Source organism: Taudactylus pleione, unplaced genomic scaffold, assembly GCF_031769625.1.
Source record: "Taudactylus pleione unplaced genomic scaffold, aTauple2 ptg001400l, whole genome shotgun sequence".
NCBI classification, from domain to species: Eukaryota; Metazoa; Chordata; class Amphibia; order Anura; family Myobatrachidae; genus Taudactylus; species Taudactylus pleione.
Window position 1 is genome coordinate 100,267 of NW_028285800.1, and position 17,205 is coordinate 117,471.

The following is a 17,205-nucleotide window of genomic DNA, read 5'->3' on the forward strand; positions in this document are numbered from 1 at the left end:
GACGAATCGAGTAAGAGAAAAAGAGGGGGAGAAAAAAAAACCTCAGTCAAATCTGGAGACAAATGATAGTATGTAATATTCCTGTGTTGGAAGCTCTCCTGTTTGCAAGAGAATAGGTCTGTCTTCCTAACTAACCTGAAAGTGCTTGTCTACTGGAGCAATGACATCTAGTCCTGATTGGTTGGTTCAGTACAGTTTATTACTTCTTTTATGGCATGGAGAGAAACATCTTTTGGCTCTGTATAAGGAGCGCATACCGTCTGTATCCATCAGTACATTTAGTGGTAACAGCTCTGTTAAGAGCTACTATTAAGCAATACTACGGTTTAAGGTCTTGCTTTGTTACTGCAAGATGCCCATACCTGCCAAAATCCAGGAAGATACAGATACGAGCTACCTCGCCAACTCATCCCATTGCTGCGGTGGGTTGAACCAAGCATAGTGCTCAGCCTACAACCTTGCACTCAGGAGGTTCCAGCTAGTCATCAGTATAGAGGTGCTGCAGAATCTACACACACCACAGGGAAGTAAATGGTTTCAGGAGCCTGGGAGGTTCTAGGTGCTAGCAACTGTTCTCTTACAACTGGGGGCAAAGTAGCACCATTGGAGTGGTCAGTTATGGGAGGGAACTGATCGCAAGACAAATCTGTAAACCACCTCCCCCAGTCAGGGTCAAATAAGCAGCCCATCCGGTTACAAGACATTTATGAAAGTCACAGTTCCCGTATGCAAAATAGGTCTGTAATCAGATGTGCAATCTACATACCCTCCTTAAATCAAGACCAACAGCATCACATACACTGTCCAACACAGTAAAGAAATACATGCTTAAGATATCCTGTTAAACCGTATAATTAGATAAGACGCAAAGACGACATTTAAAATGAGATAAACATGAAACTCGTAGTTACCTTTGTGCTCACCTTTATCCGTAACGATCTTTCCCTTCTTGCCTCCAGTCTTCTGAACAATCTCTGTTGTCTCTGCTTTCTCAACATTCATAATGTCCTTCTTTTCCAGCACCCCAGGGTCAGAGTTATCCATCAGAGGGATGTACACTGTGGGATGAATTAGCGGCTCGTCCACCAGCGCTGAAACTGAAGACAGCATTTGGCTATAAATCGACTTGAAGATCTTGTTTCCCCAAATAGACCAGGTGACCAAACTGACTTGTCAGCCAAGTAAACACTACGGACATTACAGAAGAAGCAAATTCTATTATGGCCATTAAAATGGGGAACTCCTCCATCTGTAAATTTCAGTTAGAAGAGTTGCACAACAGTGACAATGCTGCCAGCAGTCCAGGAGCAGTAATCCCTGGTTTCCTACCAAAGGAAAGATACATCGAAAGGCTGAAATTGTTACTGATTTCTTGCGGCACAAAATAAAACCTAGTAAATAATTATTCCCAGAGTTGGTTAATTTCTAAGCATGCAAGAACAAGCTAGAGCAACACGGAAGACATTGAGGTTTTAAGACAACTTTTAATACATTAAATGTATTTCTAATTGCCTCCATTGTTACGTACGGTTCTCGATTTTTTGCTTCTTCTTCGGAGCAGTCTTCTTTCCGGACACGGGTTCCTGGGGCTTCACCTCTGCAAGTGGAATGACAGACTCTGCCTTCTTGGAAGGCACTACCTGCTCATTCTTTGGCTCTGGATTAATAGGGGAGTCATCTGTTCAACATAAAATAAATTGTATGTAATCTGTTTATTAAATAATCATTTATTTCACCACTCTTTAAAATGACAAGATGACCTGTAAATGACTGCATTGGCTACTGTATCCCACACTATTCTGTTCTGCCCATGCCTTTTACATGGGAAAGAGTAAAGCCATTCAGGTATTGCTCTATAATAATAATCAAAATTGCAGTTTCTAGAACTTCAAACTAGAACACAAAGGGGTCTATTTACTAAAGTGTGGGTTTTTAGAACCAGAGATGTTGCCCATAGCGACCAATCAGATTCTACTTAACATTTATCGAGCAGTGTTGGCTAACCTTGACACTCCAGCTGTTGTGGAACTATATATCCCAGCATGCCCTGCCACAGTTTTAGCATGCCCTAATAGCAAAACTGTAGCAGTGCATGTAGTTCCATAACAGCTGGAGTGTCAAGGTTAGCCAACACTGTTCTAGAAGATAATAGCTAAAATCTGATTGGTTGCTATGGGCAACATTCTCCACTTCTAAAAACCCGCACTTTAGTAAATATACCCCAAAGCATGTAAATGGAGTCCGATAGCAGAGTTTCCAATATCTGCATATCCACTCACATATTTACTTGCATTTACCACTGCTTTTAGCTAATGCATGGAGTTCAATGGAGAGACCTCTAAAGATCTTCGGAACACAAATAAAACTGCTAGTTAATAAACTTAGGGTGAGATGTATCAAGCCTTAGAGCAGAGTTTTTCAACCAGTGTGCTGTGCCACAAGCGGTCCACAAGTGTGCCACCGAAGTGCCGCCGGAGATGCCCACCACACTGCCAGTTTAACTTTGAGCCCGGTCAGCACTAGTCTCTTACAGGTAGCCAAAATGCTGCCCAGGCCGTGACCTATGAGACGAAGCGGTGTGACCTCATAGTTCACACACGCCGCAACCCGTCCTGCCCGCACTCCACTGCTCTAGCTCTGCAGTGTGTGTGTGTGTGTGTGTGTGTGTGTGTGACCGAGGCTACACACCACTGACTGCTGGGTGCTGGTGTCACACTTGTGACTGAGGGACAGGGACAACTGGGAGCTCCTATCTCTGCTACCATCAGGACAGGTCAGGTAAGTCTTTTGTGTGGGGCTGAGGCAATAATTGAGTTTTATTTTTTGTTTTCTGTGGGGGCCAATGTCTGATTTTTTTATCTGTGGGGGCTAATACAGTGATCGCAAAATATGCGCTATAGTGCGTTTTTACGTGCTACAGAAAGTTGAAGACCCGGTTTTTAATATTGATTGGGCAGCGCCGCAGCAGCCAATCGCCGCCGTCTTCTCAACCAATCGACGGCGTCTCCTTAACCAGAAGCTGCTGGCAGCATCTCCTCAACCAATCGCTGCTGGCAGCATCTGATCCAAATGCCGCCTGACACCAGCTCCCTCCATACCTGCCAGCGTGCTCTCCAGAGACTCCGGTCCACCTGATCAGTAGCGGGCCCCCCACAAGGCCTGGAGACTGAACCAGTAAAGGGTGGCTGCCAGGCGGCTGCCCACATTCACCAGGTACTGTACCTGCTAGAGTCTCCATCCTTCCCGGACTGCCCCTGCTCTGATTGACACTAGTAGTTTCATGCACTGGACAGCGCTCTGGCTATCGAGGATCGCCTGACTGATGGGGCTGTATTAGTTTGCCCTGCTGGGACCGGGAGGCTCCATGGCTCTAACGCCAGGTGGTGTATCCATCTCTTGTTGCTGGTGGCATAATCATTACCTGGTTCTTGCTGTCCCAATCGCTGGAGTGCCCGTGGCCTGCTGAGGTGGTCCCCTCCCGTGATGGCTTCCCATGCCCCTGCGCTGGACCTGTCTCCATGACCACTGGGTTCTTGATACTCTCCATGGAGGTGCGCTCCTGCTCTCTCCTTGTGCCTTTTGCTGGGATGCTGGTAAGGTAAGTCTGACTGCTACTACCCTTTTCTACAGCCACCACGGTGTGGACATCCTCCTTCTTGCTTATCGCTCTACTCTTTAGTTCCCTTTCTTTGTCACTTGTTCTACCCCCTCTCTTTCTTTGTCCCCCATTGCATTCTACATGTGGACTTTGTTTTACCCAGATCCTCCAGTGAGGCTGTTTTTTTTTCATCATTACTAGCTTGGCCTGCTCTCTGTCTGGAATCACTGGCCCATTTATAATTTACTATACTACTCTGCTGTTGTGTTGCTATTACTTGTGTAGGCATCACTCCCACTGTGCCACATTAGTTGTTCTCACCCGCTTCATCCTACGGGTTTACTGTTCATTTAAATGCTATTGTTTATATCCTTAGCCTGCTATCCGGCCCGGAGATGGACACTGCGTGCCGAGGGCTCCTAGCAGGAGGAAGTAGGAAACCACTGCCCCCAACTGCTATCTACCCTTGTCCCCTCCCTACCCCCAGTACTACCCCAGCTGCTATCTACCCTTGCCCCCTCCCTACCTTCAGTATTGCCTACCTCTATTCCCCTCCTTGCCCCCCTCAGCACTGTCGCAACTGCTGTCTGCACTTACCCTTCCCTACCCCCAGCTTTGCCTGTCCCACTCTAGCTCTAGCTCTACACAAACTTCTCCCTTCATTTACCCCAAGCTGTTCACAACAATTGCTTGCCCCCTCTACCCCAACTGCTACCTACCCCCAGCACTGTCCCAACTGCTGCCTGTCCTCACCCCCCCCCCCTCCCAAAATGTGTGAATGGACCCAGAAACAATGGAGCAGTACCCCAAATACTCAAAGTGAGGGGTCCCTGGGACCCACAAATTTTTTTGCTCAGCGCGATCACTGCAATGTCTGATTTTTTTTGTGGGGGCCAATGTGTTTGTGTCCTTTCCCAGTGGGGGACTGATGGTGTGCCTTGGCAATTTTACAGTTTAAAAAGTTGAAAATCACTGCCTTACGGTGGCCAAATCGGGCCAATATTGTGCAAGTGTGTAGCCGACCTTAAGCCGCGTATCCACTTGCCTATTAAAATGAGCGATGAACAATTACAATGTTGTAATCGGACTGTCGTTCCACTATCTGCTAGTGGATACGCACCTTTAGAGAGATAAAGTGGCAACCAATCGGCTCCTAATTGTCACTTTACAGGCTGTGTTTGAAAAATGACACTTAGGAGCTGATTGGTGGGTACTTAATCTCCATCCACTTTCTCTCTCTTGAAGGCTTAGTACATAGACCCCTTAACATCTCATGTAACATTAATATAAAAGATTACTACGAAGCAATTTGCAGGAACAATTCTATACAAAGAGTGTCCCTAGCTAATGTATAAGTCCTCAGTGGTAAAATGATAGCATTTATATTACAGTTATATCAGTGAAGTGTAGTCAGACACCTAGGAGGTTAGCATGAAAATGCTGTATTACGGTTCATGCACTTGTGCTGTCTGCTAGTAACCCGATAATTACTTATGATGCTGCATCTTATCCTGCATGAGACATGTTTCCTTTCATCAGCTTAGTGCTAAGTAATAGATTTAGGTAAACAGACAGGTGTATCTGGTCATTAACAAAAGTAACTGCGGCCTTAGTAAAATCAGACAAATTAAAGTGGGAAACCAGGGAGGCGTTCCTTAGTGACAGACGCCAATCATCCATGTTCTTCAGGACACAAGTAACACACTGAGCTGCATGATTTGTAGATTTATTGATTAGCCAATTTGATTATTTGCAGATTGTCTGCCGAAATGAAGAGAGTCCACAACAATCGTACCAACATTACAGACACGCAGCCCCAGACAGTCTCAAAGTTCACTTGATTAGATGTATATATACCTGAAAGGACACTTGTATTCATTATGGGAAAGTAGAGCATGGGGGGGTACATCGCACACTAGCAAAAACATGATCCATCACCATCCAGTGCAAGGCTGACATGCCCTGGCTGGAGATGGGTAAAAATACTTTGATAATCCTACCATGGTCATCCAGATGCAAACTCAGTGTCATGTAATCTTACCCAGAGGTATATAGGTTCAAACACACAGTCATGTAATCTTACCCAGAGGCATATAGGTGCAAACACACAGTCATGTAATCTTACCCAGAGGCATATAGTTTCAAACACACAGTCATGTAATCTTACCCAGAGGCATATAGGTTCAAACACACAGTCATGTAATCTTACCAAGAGGCATATAGGTGCAAACTTACAACCTATAATCTTACTCAGTATTATCCATCTGCAAAACACACAGGAGCTGATTCAGAGATGGACGGAATTGAAGAGCAGCACACAAGCGGCTGTGCAATTCCGTCCATCTCAGATGCAAATGCTGAAGGTGGTGCCAGACAGGCAAGCTCAATGCTGCGACCAAAGTGGCAGCCTGGGATCACTATCACAACCGATGGTTGCTCCATTGGTCAGGGTCAGGCTGTGGGAACGGTGACCGGCCATGCCCCTGCTCCCCCCGCTCCAACCCCCCCCCCCCCCCCTCAAACGCTGCAGCATGTCAACCATGCTGTAGTCTGGGAGCGTAATTGCAGGACCCGTTCTGCACATGCGTAGACCCGGAAACATCGGAGATGGGCGTTATGCATCGGGTTAGCGCACATCTCTGAATCAGGCCCCACAGTTCCATATTTTACCCAGTATCATCCATCTGCAAACACAATAATCATCATCATCTAGGGGCAAGCCGAGTCGCATAATCTTACAAATTTTTTGCAGGTGGATAATACTGGGTAACAAAAATCGTCACCAACTGGCGACTGACCAAAATATGATCGGAATTGATGAATCAGGTTGTCCAACATGTTGGATTTCGCAGACCAATTTGGGCTGTAGATTGCCAGGATACAGTAACGATAAGTCGTTTTGCAGACTGGTTTGCCGACAGAACAACTTTTTTTACATGCGTCTAGTAAAATGACAACACTTTGAGATTATGTACAGTTATGGGCACAGTCATGATTTACTGATCCGATCTCTGGATGAAAAATATCTGTATAGTATCGCCATTTGCTGGTTTGGGCAATTGTTAAGCCAGGGAAGGGGGGGTGGGAATCTTTTTGTGATTGCTGAGGTATGGTGTAAACACACAGGGCTCAATTCAAAGCTGCTCGCTAGGTACGTTCGCACGCAGCGAAAGTAGGCAAATCCGCAATCGCACGGCAAGGCAATAGCACGCCCACTACGTCTTAGCGTGCGATCGACCTGTGTAAGCAGACGCCCACTTTCCCACGTCATGTCCAGGAAGTGTATGCAACCACCGGTAACATCAAGTACCATCTGAAGCGATCGCAGCACTTGTGGCTGACCATACCCTACCGCAAGCGCTACGAGTGATTCAGTGTGATTTTCAACCATGTGACGTTTACTATGACGCTGCGTTTTAATTATGCACGTCTCTGAAACAGCGTTGAGATGCTCAGGCACGCCTGCATACGCACCGCCACTCCCCCCGTTTTCATGGACCATCCCCTGTCACCACCCACAAACGTCTTGTCCTGTCACTCTAGCTAGCAAGCTGTCTATGAGCAGCGAGCGAACGCTTCCCGATCGCATGGACTAGTTCACGCACTGCGATGCATACGCATATTGCAAAAATCGACTGGCTGCGTACGAACGCAGCCTAGCGAGCGGGTCCCATAATACTACTGATAATCATCCAGCTGCACACTAATGCTGCCCCATCCACTACATGATACGGGGACGACGGCACGATTACGACGCCGTTGACTCCCGCAGGGTGAAGTGCATACACTGAACGTTCAGACGGCGGTCGTCAGGTTCGGGCGATGATTGATGTTAAAAACGACCAGCAGGTGTGCGCATCGCTGGTCGTTTTTAACATTTTACTGCCCGATTTGCGGGCAACTGCCAAGCGATGGAGCGATAACGACGGTCGTTATCGCTCCATCGCTAGGTTTAATTGCCTAGTGGATGGGCAGCATAACAGTCCCATAATCCTACCCAGTGTCACCTAGGTGCAAACAAAGTCTGACTCAAAACACAATACTGCATCAACAATACAATGCAAATATACACTCTCAAGCAAAATACACTTAAAATTGCCCACCACCAGTTAAACATACAGTACTACAGTAAAACAAATATAGTCCCACAGATGCAAGTACAAATACACCTACAGTGTAACACACATTGTCCATGACAGAGAGATGCACAAATTGCAATCTGTGACAACATTTAAATGGGAGAAAATAGATGTTGCTGGGAGCATTAGTTAAACATATTCAACCTGTAAGCTAAATACAGGACCACTTAACATAGCTGCAAATACAGCAGAGTGAATGATTTCTGAAAACATCAATGTTTAAGGAAATGCTTTAAAAAACAAAACAAAAACACTAAAATCACCCTCAACAGCAATATCCGCTGCTTACTATCATTGTTAATGTTTCCTGGAACACTAACAATTTACAAATAAAAAAAGTCTTCCTTTTAATGTACCAAAAAGTCATGCAGACAATAGAAAGACATAAGAACAGCAAAACCCATTCTCTAGCGACCCCAAAAGACAACATCACACATGTAGTACTATATTTAATGAGGTTGAAGAAAGAATGGTAGATTGCCTGATTTTCCCGTTCTTCATAGTCTGCAGTTCCTTCCAGTAAACTTTCATAATATACTCATGATCATAGTCTTTGGAGTTAAGAGGAAGATTACATGCTATAGTACATGAACTCTCCTGTCTGTTGTACAGAAAACGGGTCAGCACTTAAGATTGCTCTTCCCAATATTCTCAGATGTTACCATGATTGGGGTAGGGGGAACAAGAGTCAATATTTAAAATGTTTAACAATGCTTTCATGATTAAATATTATGGCTTATTGCAATACAAAATGACTACGTATCTCTGGAGCCTATGCATTCAGCCATTTCTGAACAAGTCGTTGAAACTAACTGGGGGTAAATGTAATAGTATGTGGCTTTGAGACATCGATGAGTCCTGTGCGAGAGTGCCCGATGTTATAAAGTAGCAGTCTTTCAATAGGCAAAATCAACCTGGTACACGGGACCTCATTCAGACCTGCTCGCAAGTGGGTCGATGTAGAGGGCCTGCGCTCGCACTGCGCGTGCGCAAGCCCCGGAGCAAGTGACAAATGCACTCGCTCCGGGGCTCGCTACAAAAGGGGCGGCTGTCGATGTTGATCGACAGCTCGCCCCGTTTGTAGGCGGAGTGGGGGGGTGGCCGGACAAACGGAGGCGTTCCTGAAGGCGGCTCTACTGACATCACCAGTGATGTCAGTAGGGAGCTTCCTGCTCTATTAGAGCAGGAAGCTACCTGGGGCTTGCGGTAGACGAGACCCTACCGCAAGGGTCTTGTCGCAAGCCCCGATGGTCTCTACCATCGCAACCATCACCTAGTCACTCGCTAAAGCGGTCGGTGGTAACCCACAGCTTAGCGAGCGGCCTGGAGGCAGCCTCTCAAAAGAAAAGTAGCCGCCCTCATTCAGAGTGAGCGCTCGCTTTTTGCGAGCGGCTCTGAATGAGGTCCACAGTGCATGCTAAAAAGCAAGACTGCAAAGTCTGACAGGCATTGTCGGATTGCTGAAAGCACCACCTTCTGTCCAGCTGCAGGGGTGTGACAGCATGGTTGACATACAGTATGTAGTTAAGTATGAAAACTCCAGGTATTTCATGTATATCATTCAGCTCAGTAATGTGTTCTTCTTTGAAATATATTAATGGCAAATTGTGGTTTAGTTTTAAAATCTCTTCTATTTTCTTACACAAAACAAGGTTATGAGGATAATAAAAAAAAAAAAAAATTATTATAAATACCTCGTCCATTTTTCTGCTTTTTCTGTCCTTGCTTTTTCTTGAACCCAGCGGCTTCAGGCGGTGGAGTTGGCTGCTTTGTTACTGTAACAGCTTCCGGTTTCTTTACAGGAATCTTTGTCCCATTGACTTCTTTGTTAACATGCTCCTCCACCACCGGCTTTGGCTGCTTCTTGTCCTTCTTCTTGCGCTCTCGGACATTGGCAGTGGTCTCTGCTTGAATTACAGGAGCTGGAACAACATGTTCTTCTTCACTGGACAGAGCATCCCCCAAATCAAAGTCCCGCGTGGCCGCCTCAGAGTCGGACTCGTGAAGGTTACAGTTCTGAGATTCCTTCTTCTTGTTCTTTTTCTTGTCACTTTTCTTTTTGTCGATCTTAATGAAGGGGAGCTTCTGGTCCTTCTTCTGCTTCTCAAGGATCTCGTCATACGACGTCTCCTTCATAGAGAGCCAGAACAGGAGGAAGATGACCAGAACGACCACAAGTGGGAAGAGGATTGTAAAATACATTGACTCGTAGAACTCCATTGTGCTTTCTTATTGTTGTGCAGTATGTGTTTTCCTAAAAGATTTAAAAAGCACAAAATAATATTTTAGTACTTCGGTGTTAAAATGTACAGACAATGTTGACAGCCATTTTGTTTTCTAATAATTCAATAAATTTGCAAGCACAAAATTACAGAATATATCTATCTATCTATCTATCTCGCTAGACTGTGGACAGTGCACTAAGGCAGCGGGCAGGTGTGTGTGTGATATGTGCACTTAATTAGAATGAACAAATCATGGATGAAAGTTTCATAAAACTAAAATATACTATTATTAGCGATCCGCCCCGGCTTTGCACAGGAGCGAATTTGGATTTGCAGCGATAGTCTTTTTTTTAACCAAAAACTTAGAAGATTGCCTTGTAGACGACATTAGTCGTGTTTCCTCCTGACATCAGCTAAAACTATTTCATTTTGACGTGACACACAAAAGGGCCACATAGAGTTGTCCATGAGAAAAACAGTCTCCACTTATGTCAACTCCAGCCACGTTAATCGTCGGTCCCTGCGCTTTATTTATGGTCATGCTAAAGCAGACTCTTACCGGGAATTGGACTAGTTTGGAATTAAAGAATAGTTTTTCACATAAATGAAATAGGTAAAAAAAAAAAAAAATGGGAAAAACTGAGATTTTGTATCAGTAAATGGGGCTTACATCAATTTTCCTGGAGAAACCGGATAGCACGTATCAATGTCTACATGGTATAAAATAAAGCCCATCAATATAATCTCTCTCCAACGGTTTAGGCAGTGTAAGCCAAGAAAGCGCTCGGATGTCCGTTTTTTCATTGACTTGCTTCACTAAAATCATCACTGCTCAGCTCCCTTTTGTCATATATTAATGTGTCATAGACCTAAACCTTCCTCCACAAATGCTCTATAGAAGAGTGAAAACTGCATAAAAATCCGTCCAGTGGTTTTTGAGAGCCCCGTTTGTGGCCACACCCATCCCTGCAAGATTAAGCCACATCTCCATAGCAACCCCAGAGTTCCCAGCTGGGAGTGATGTCAGGTGGGATCTGCCTATATATAAGAGATCCATTACACACTTACATTCACTCCCTGATGAACGCTTGAGAGCCGCTACGCGTTGGACCCACCACTATCTCATTCTCACTGAACAAAATACCTACAGCTGACTCAGTCAGTACCCGCGATCGCAGGATTTTGCCACCAGGAAGTGCAGCAGTGCTCTAGATAGAGCCGATACACCAGACACCTACCCTCCTCTGCAGCATCCAGTCTCCCCGCCGGCCGGTTGAGCGGCCATAAGCGTCAGCAGACAGCCGGAGGCTGCGTGATCTCACGTGACCGCGGCACCCGGCGGTCTCGCCGCTCTCGGTGATTACACGGACATCTAGCTGAGTGTGCAACCGGGCGCACACTCTAGCAGAGACGTAGGAACCCACAGATTTCACCTTAAAGAAGACACAGAAGACCGGGTAAGTTGTTGGACCGGAGGGCTCGGGACGCCGCCCCTCCAGAGCACAACACCCACTAGGACAGTGTACTCCAGGACATTTACAAGCAGTCATTTTGATTCAGTATTTCCTATTTTATTTTTTATTTGTTTTACCCCCTTCCTTTCTTCTTCACCAGCTTCAGCCCCATCATATCCTTATTCCCTTCCCACATCACCAGGAAGCATTGTGTCTTCCTTATCAATCATCCCTCCGCCCCGCATTTTTATGGCACAATAAAGCCTTTACACATCACTCCTGCCCACGAGCATTATTTCATTCTCATTACCTTACTATTTTTTCATTATAGCATTATCATCCAACACCTACTGGTTAAGCACAGACTCTATTGTATTTATTCAGATCAGAATTAGGAGAGTGGGAATCTCTCCTTGTGTCCGCAGCTAACCATACCAATTAGGAATTAAGCGCAGATTCATTTGTTATCTATTGTTTTTGAGATTAGCCCGAACATGTATAGATCCCTCTAACTGTACTAGTCTTAGTCATTTATTTTTAGAATTTTTTTAAATTAGGATTCCAGTGACAGCAATTGCCAGTACTAGTCACGTTTAAAACTTCCCACCAGAGTATCGGTGCTAGAGGAGTATGTAGGGTAAGTGGTAAAGCAATGTTTGGCCGTCAGGCTGGAGCAGAGCTCACGGTACAGTGCGCCCATCATCTAAACATAGTAGAATGTGGACCAATATTAGGGTGCAGCCCCATCACTAGGAGCCTAACAAAAATGACTCATTAAGTGTCTACACATAAATTTCACCAACAAACGGGACAACCTTCAGTTGTGAGGATAGTATTTGCTCTTTAAGGATCCTCCCTGGTCCTAACATCCACATCTTATAAGACTTGAGATCAAATGTAATAGCCTGCTATTTGCTGGAGCTGGCGCGTTTCTAGCAGTATATATTCTTTAGATTTAAAGCTGCAATTAGTTTAAAAGGCATAACCCGCTGGACTATCAAGACAGAATCACACCGGCTCCCTCAAATCCTGGGCTATTACAAATGGCCCTTGAACATTTTCAGACCACATATTAGAAGAGGTAGCATATCAGTATAGTGTTAGTATAATCTGCTGCTTTCTTCCAGTTTCCTCAGCTAGAAGTGAACGGTTTGCAGCTGACTAAAGAGATCGATATATTGAAATCACGAACCAATCCTGTGTGAGTGTCACTGGCTGCCTTAATACCACTTTATGCAGCACAAACACTCAATCCTCCATATGCGAGGCTGTCCCAAATTTGAAGGGCAACGCAAAGCACATTTTCCGTTTAGATCTGAGCAAGAGAATAAGCGGAAAACACAGGAGCTGATTTAGCTAAGCCTATTTAAGAAAGGATAACACGTTTCTGCTGCACTGCACATGAACCCAGCAGGCCAGAGGGTGGGTTGATATGAAAGATGACAGTGCGACAGATTTCCTTGGGCATATTACCATCACCCAGTGAAGCAGCTCTATAGTGCTCTCTTTTTACCTCCTGCTTAGGGCAGAGGCCAAAACTGGCATTGCACCAACTCACATTACACTGGGGATGACTGAATTCAAACATTTCAATACACTTCTTTGCATTTTTTCAGGGGGAGTTCCTACAGGGGTTTACAAGCCAGACAGGCCGATATATTGTTCATACAGCCGATGTATAATATATCGTCCCAACCATCGGTCAGAGTGTACACACGAGATGCCTGTAAACAATGCAGTTTACAGATATATCGCATCTGCAGTGTTACATGGTGCAAATATATCGTTCATATTGTTCGTTGTGTATACACGATCGAATGACTGAATGATATACCGTATCACCCTGGTCTACTAAGGAACTTTTATAACTCTTCCAACTGTAGCCCTTGGTCAGGGTTCGACAAATGGGTATTATGGGCAAAAGTTAGGAGCCATCAACCTACACAATTTCTCTTTCAAAAGACTAAAAGGTGCGTACACAAGGTACGATTAAAATGCACAACAACAATATCGATCATATTGTGCATTTTTCTGTGCCTCCAACCCACCAACGACATGTGATGCGCGGGCACATATGGGTGATAACGATATCGTCCATCGCCCATGCATGCAGGGCAACCTGGTCGATGTCAACCAGGTTACTATAGGGACCCGCGGGTCGTTGGCCATCGTTGATGGGTTGATGATGTGCTGAATGATCGATATCGATCATCCAGCAGACCCGGGAGTTTGTTCAACGATATCGTTAACGATCGTCCTGTGTGTATGCACCATTAGAGCATCACAGTACAGTATACCAGGGACAGGCTTATTAGTAACAGTTATAATATAGAAGTGCAGCTACAGTATTTCTCTCTGATTCACTGCCAGAATGTCTGAGGACTCATCAGTAATTCCATCAGCGCACAGACGAGACCAGGGACGTCCCCTAATTTCTAGTAACCATGATGACAAGAGATTTTGTTGAGCCCTGCTCTACAGTATAGGTAAAAACACATTAACGTGCTTAATTCCCTGTAAGAGTTCATTCAGAAATAAGATTCTTTGTGCACAAATCTGTGGTACTGTTAAAGGGAAAATCTTCTTTGAGAAACACCGTTACCTAATCTGCCACCATTTTATTAAGCAGATGGAGGGGGGGCTCTCCCCCAGCTTCCAGGAGCCACATATCACATGCTGAACTCATATAACAGAGAAAGGGTGCCCCTAATGCTCAAAGAGCTCAGTAATAGGGAGATCTATCAAAACCCGCTTTTGATTCATTTCCGATTGTAAAGCGCAACGGAATATGCTGCGCTATATAAGAAACTGTTAATAAATAAATAAATTTCCCCTTCACCTCTGTGATACAACTAATGAGTCCATCACCTTGTGGTGAAAACCCTCAGCAGAATTTATTCCCGGCTTCAGCTACATAAGGGCAGGCAAGTTAGCATACAGTTGTTTAAAAGTGGTCCTAACTCTTTAACATAGATACTCAACTGATTCTACAAGTTGGCCTAGTGTCTCATTTTAAGCTTGATCACACAACACACTTACATACTTTGTGCTGCTGTAAGCATTTTAATGCTATAAATGTATGCAGGCTGTTCCAACCCCATCATCAATGACAGACTGCAAGTCAAGCACTGACCATATTGGATTAGGTAAAACCAGAATGAAGCTGTCTGAAGTATTCCAATCGCAAGATTCCTATAAAGCATAATAATTTCACCATTGCATTTCTATGTTTATCCATGTTTGAAATCCAGCCACAACAGTAACGGCTGTCAAAATAGTCCACTTATAAATTAGCAATGCTAAAACAATTTTCAAGGTAATATAGGTCTTGATTGGCACAAATACTATAAGGCACACAGACGTCACAGTTGCAGTCTGCTGCCTGAGTGCTAGGAGGATTTGTCCCTGTGACTAGTCGTATAGAGAGGATCCAGTCACTGTTGTGCTCCCAGCTGCTCTATCCAGGCTCTGCCAAGCTCCTACTGCCTTCTAAAAGCAAATCGCGGCAAAATGAAGTGTGTGCTTGTAAAAACGAATGAGCGACAACTCAGCCGTCATGAAATCCTTTCGCTCTTCACTTGATTAACCTGATCCAATCAGACTATTTGCTGAACACCATAATCTCAGCACTTGAAATGCCCTCCAGGTAAATACTTTTCATTCTTCTGCTGCCAATTTAGCTGACATATGCTCCTGCATTTTAAAGGGACTGTCTAGTGAACCTGAAGGACCACTAAACCCTACAAATGAAATTTTAAGATCTCAACCATGACAGTAAAAACAGACTGTAACATTAAGCGGACGTCCACTGCCACGCTGTTAAAAAGTAAAGAATAACCTCACAAACAACTACATTCGAGTGAGAGCTGAGCCTCATCCCATTCCTTTAGGGCAACAACCTTAATCTAATACTGGTCACAACACCGCAGTGATAGATCACTGTCCCGTCCGCGTACATGAATCAACCAATCCGCACAGTGCCATCTGTAAACCAAGTTCATCAAGCGGTCGCTAACACTCTGCCTGCTCAATTAGAGAATAACTTACCTCATAAAAATGGCAACTTGCAACAGAAGAGTTTAAAAGAAAATTATATGGGCAATTCTTATATATAAAACCACGCCAGGTGGTCCATTTGGATCCATGCCAGGTTTTAGGGGGTACAGGTCCCTGTCGGACCTCCCATTGGTATACGCTGGCCACAACTTTGACCCGGGGAGCCTGTTCTGCGCCTTCCACTGGATGGATTTGGACGACATCAAATGATAAAACTTAATAACCTGAAGATTTAAACCCAGGCAATGCCGGGTACTTAAGGTAGTTTAGTATAAACAGTTATAGCACATATATTATTCAGATCTATAATGTACATCCTTTGTTCTATAGCAATATGACTACACACCAATATTAAACAGTGACATTAGTTGCCCTTTAAGAGTGCAGTTCTTAAAAGTGAGTAGCTACGTTATAATTGCAAAACATACTTTGGTATGTTTTGCTCGATACACAAGAAAGAAAATGTTTCTGTGTAATTAGTATAGTATAGCACATTAGAAAACATGCTTTAAATTGTATAATTAACACTCAAGGGTGGAGGCACCTACTAAGTGTTCCAAAACAAACATATTCGGATGTACAGCTAAAATTGTATCTGGCTTTTTACAGAGAAGGGGGTTTTCCGTAACACACACACTGGCCATGGAATCCGCCACCGCTTAATTATTCAGCAGAGCTCCTCAAAGGGACTATTCGAGACATCACTTTCTGATCCATGTCTGTGCGTATGAGCCAGTGTCGCCAAATAAACTTTTTTTTAGTACCTAAATTTCAGGACTCTGTCAATAACAGTTTCTGGATAATTTAGTGTTTCCCAAATCTGGTTTTCATATTTCCCAAATAACTCATGTTTTGAGGATTTCTGTCAGGGGACACAGGTAGGATAATGATTGTGACAGCCAAGTAGACTAAGGGCCAAACTGAATGCAGCAGAAACACTTTTCACATTAAGGGGCCTATGCATTAATAATCGCAGAACTGCCGCGATTAAGGATCCGTATTGCGGTGAATATTTAAATTTTTTAATGAAAATATCCCTGCTATGTACAAAGGGGAACTCGCATGGACAGCGGTTGCGGTAACCGCTGTTCCTACGAGTTATATCCCTGGCATTTTGTCAAAGTCTTTCAAGTTTATTAAAAACTCTCCAGGAGAACTGACACTGCGCATGTGTACAGTGTCAGTTTCCACTGCCAGCCAGAGGCTGCAGGAGAGATATCGGAAGATCTCTCTCCTGCTTGTAAGCCTCCATAGGCTTAAAGCAATTTACACCATCTGAAGATGGTGTAAACTATCGGGGCCAAACTCCGAAAAGCTTTGTTTTTTGGAGTTTGATACATAGGGGTCAGATCGTAGTCCCCATTGATAATAAAGGGGAGTGCAATCTGCAGTGCTAATTTGCACTCTGCCAGATATTTCTGTGAAATCTCCTGCATTGTGCTATTAGTACATAGCTACAATACATAAAATTATGCAGAAACTGACAGGATGTCTACAGTGCATAGAAAAAAATATTTTCCCACACAATAAGTACTTTGTTATTCTTGATAAGCTCCTTAGTGTAGTTACTTATACATGAGTGAATGTTATTAGAAGCTATTCAGTATAAGCCAAAATGTATTTCAGGTTTAGTGGTCCTTTAAATTTAACAATGTCAGGACAATAGTAAGAAAATACGACATGACGCTCCATGTGACATTACAGAGGCGATTCAATTCTCCGTGATTGCATGA

The 17,205-nt window shown here is 44.2% G+C and overlaps 1 protein-coding gene across 1 annotated transcript in view; it reads right to left on the reverse strand.

The window, feature by feature from the left end:
* LOC148442740 (kinectin-like) overlaps positions 1-17,205 on the reverse strand; it is a gene marked incomplete at its 3' end in the record, with an annotated part of 175,896 nt that overhangs the window by 98,714 nt on the left and 59,977 nt on the right. Inside the window, exons 3-5 of the mRNA XM_088463544.1 lie at positions 9,432-9,991; positions 1,529-1,678; positions 912-1,097 (exon numbers count right to left, since the gene is read on the reverse strand). Of these exons, the coding sequence (XP_088319670.1) occupies positions 912-1,097; positions 1,529-1,678; positions 9,432-9,957 (862 nt within the window). The remainder of the gene's footprint in view (positions 1-911; positions 1,098-1,528; positions 1,679-9,431; positions 9,992-17,205) is intronic.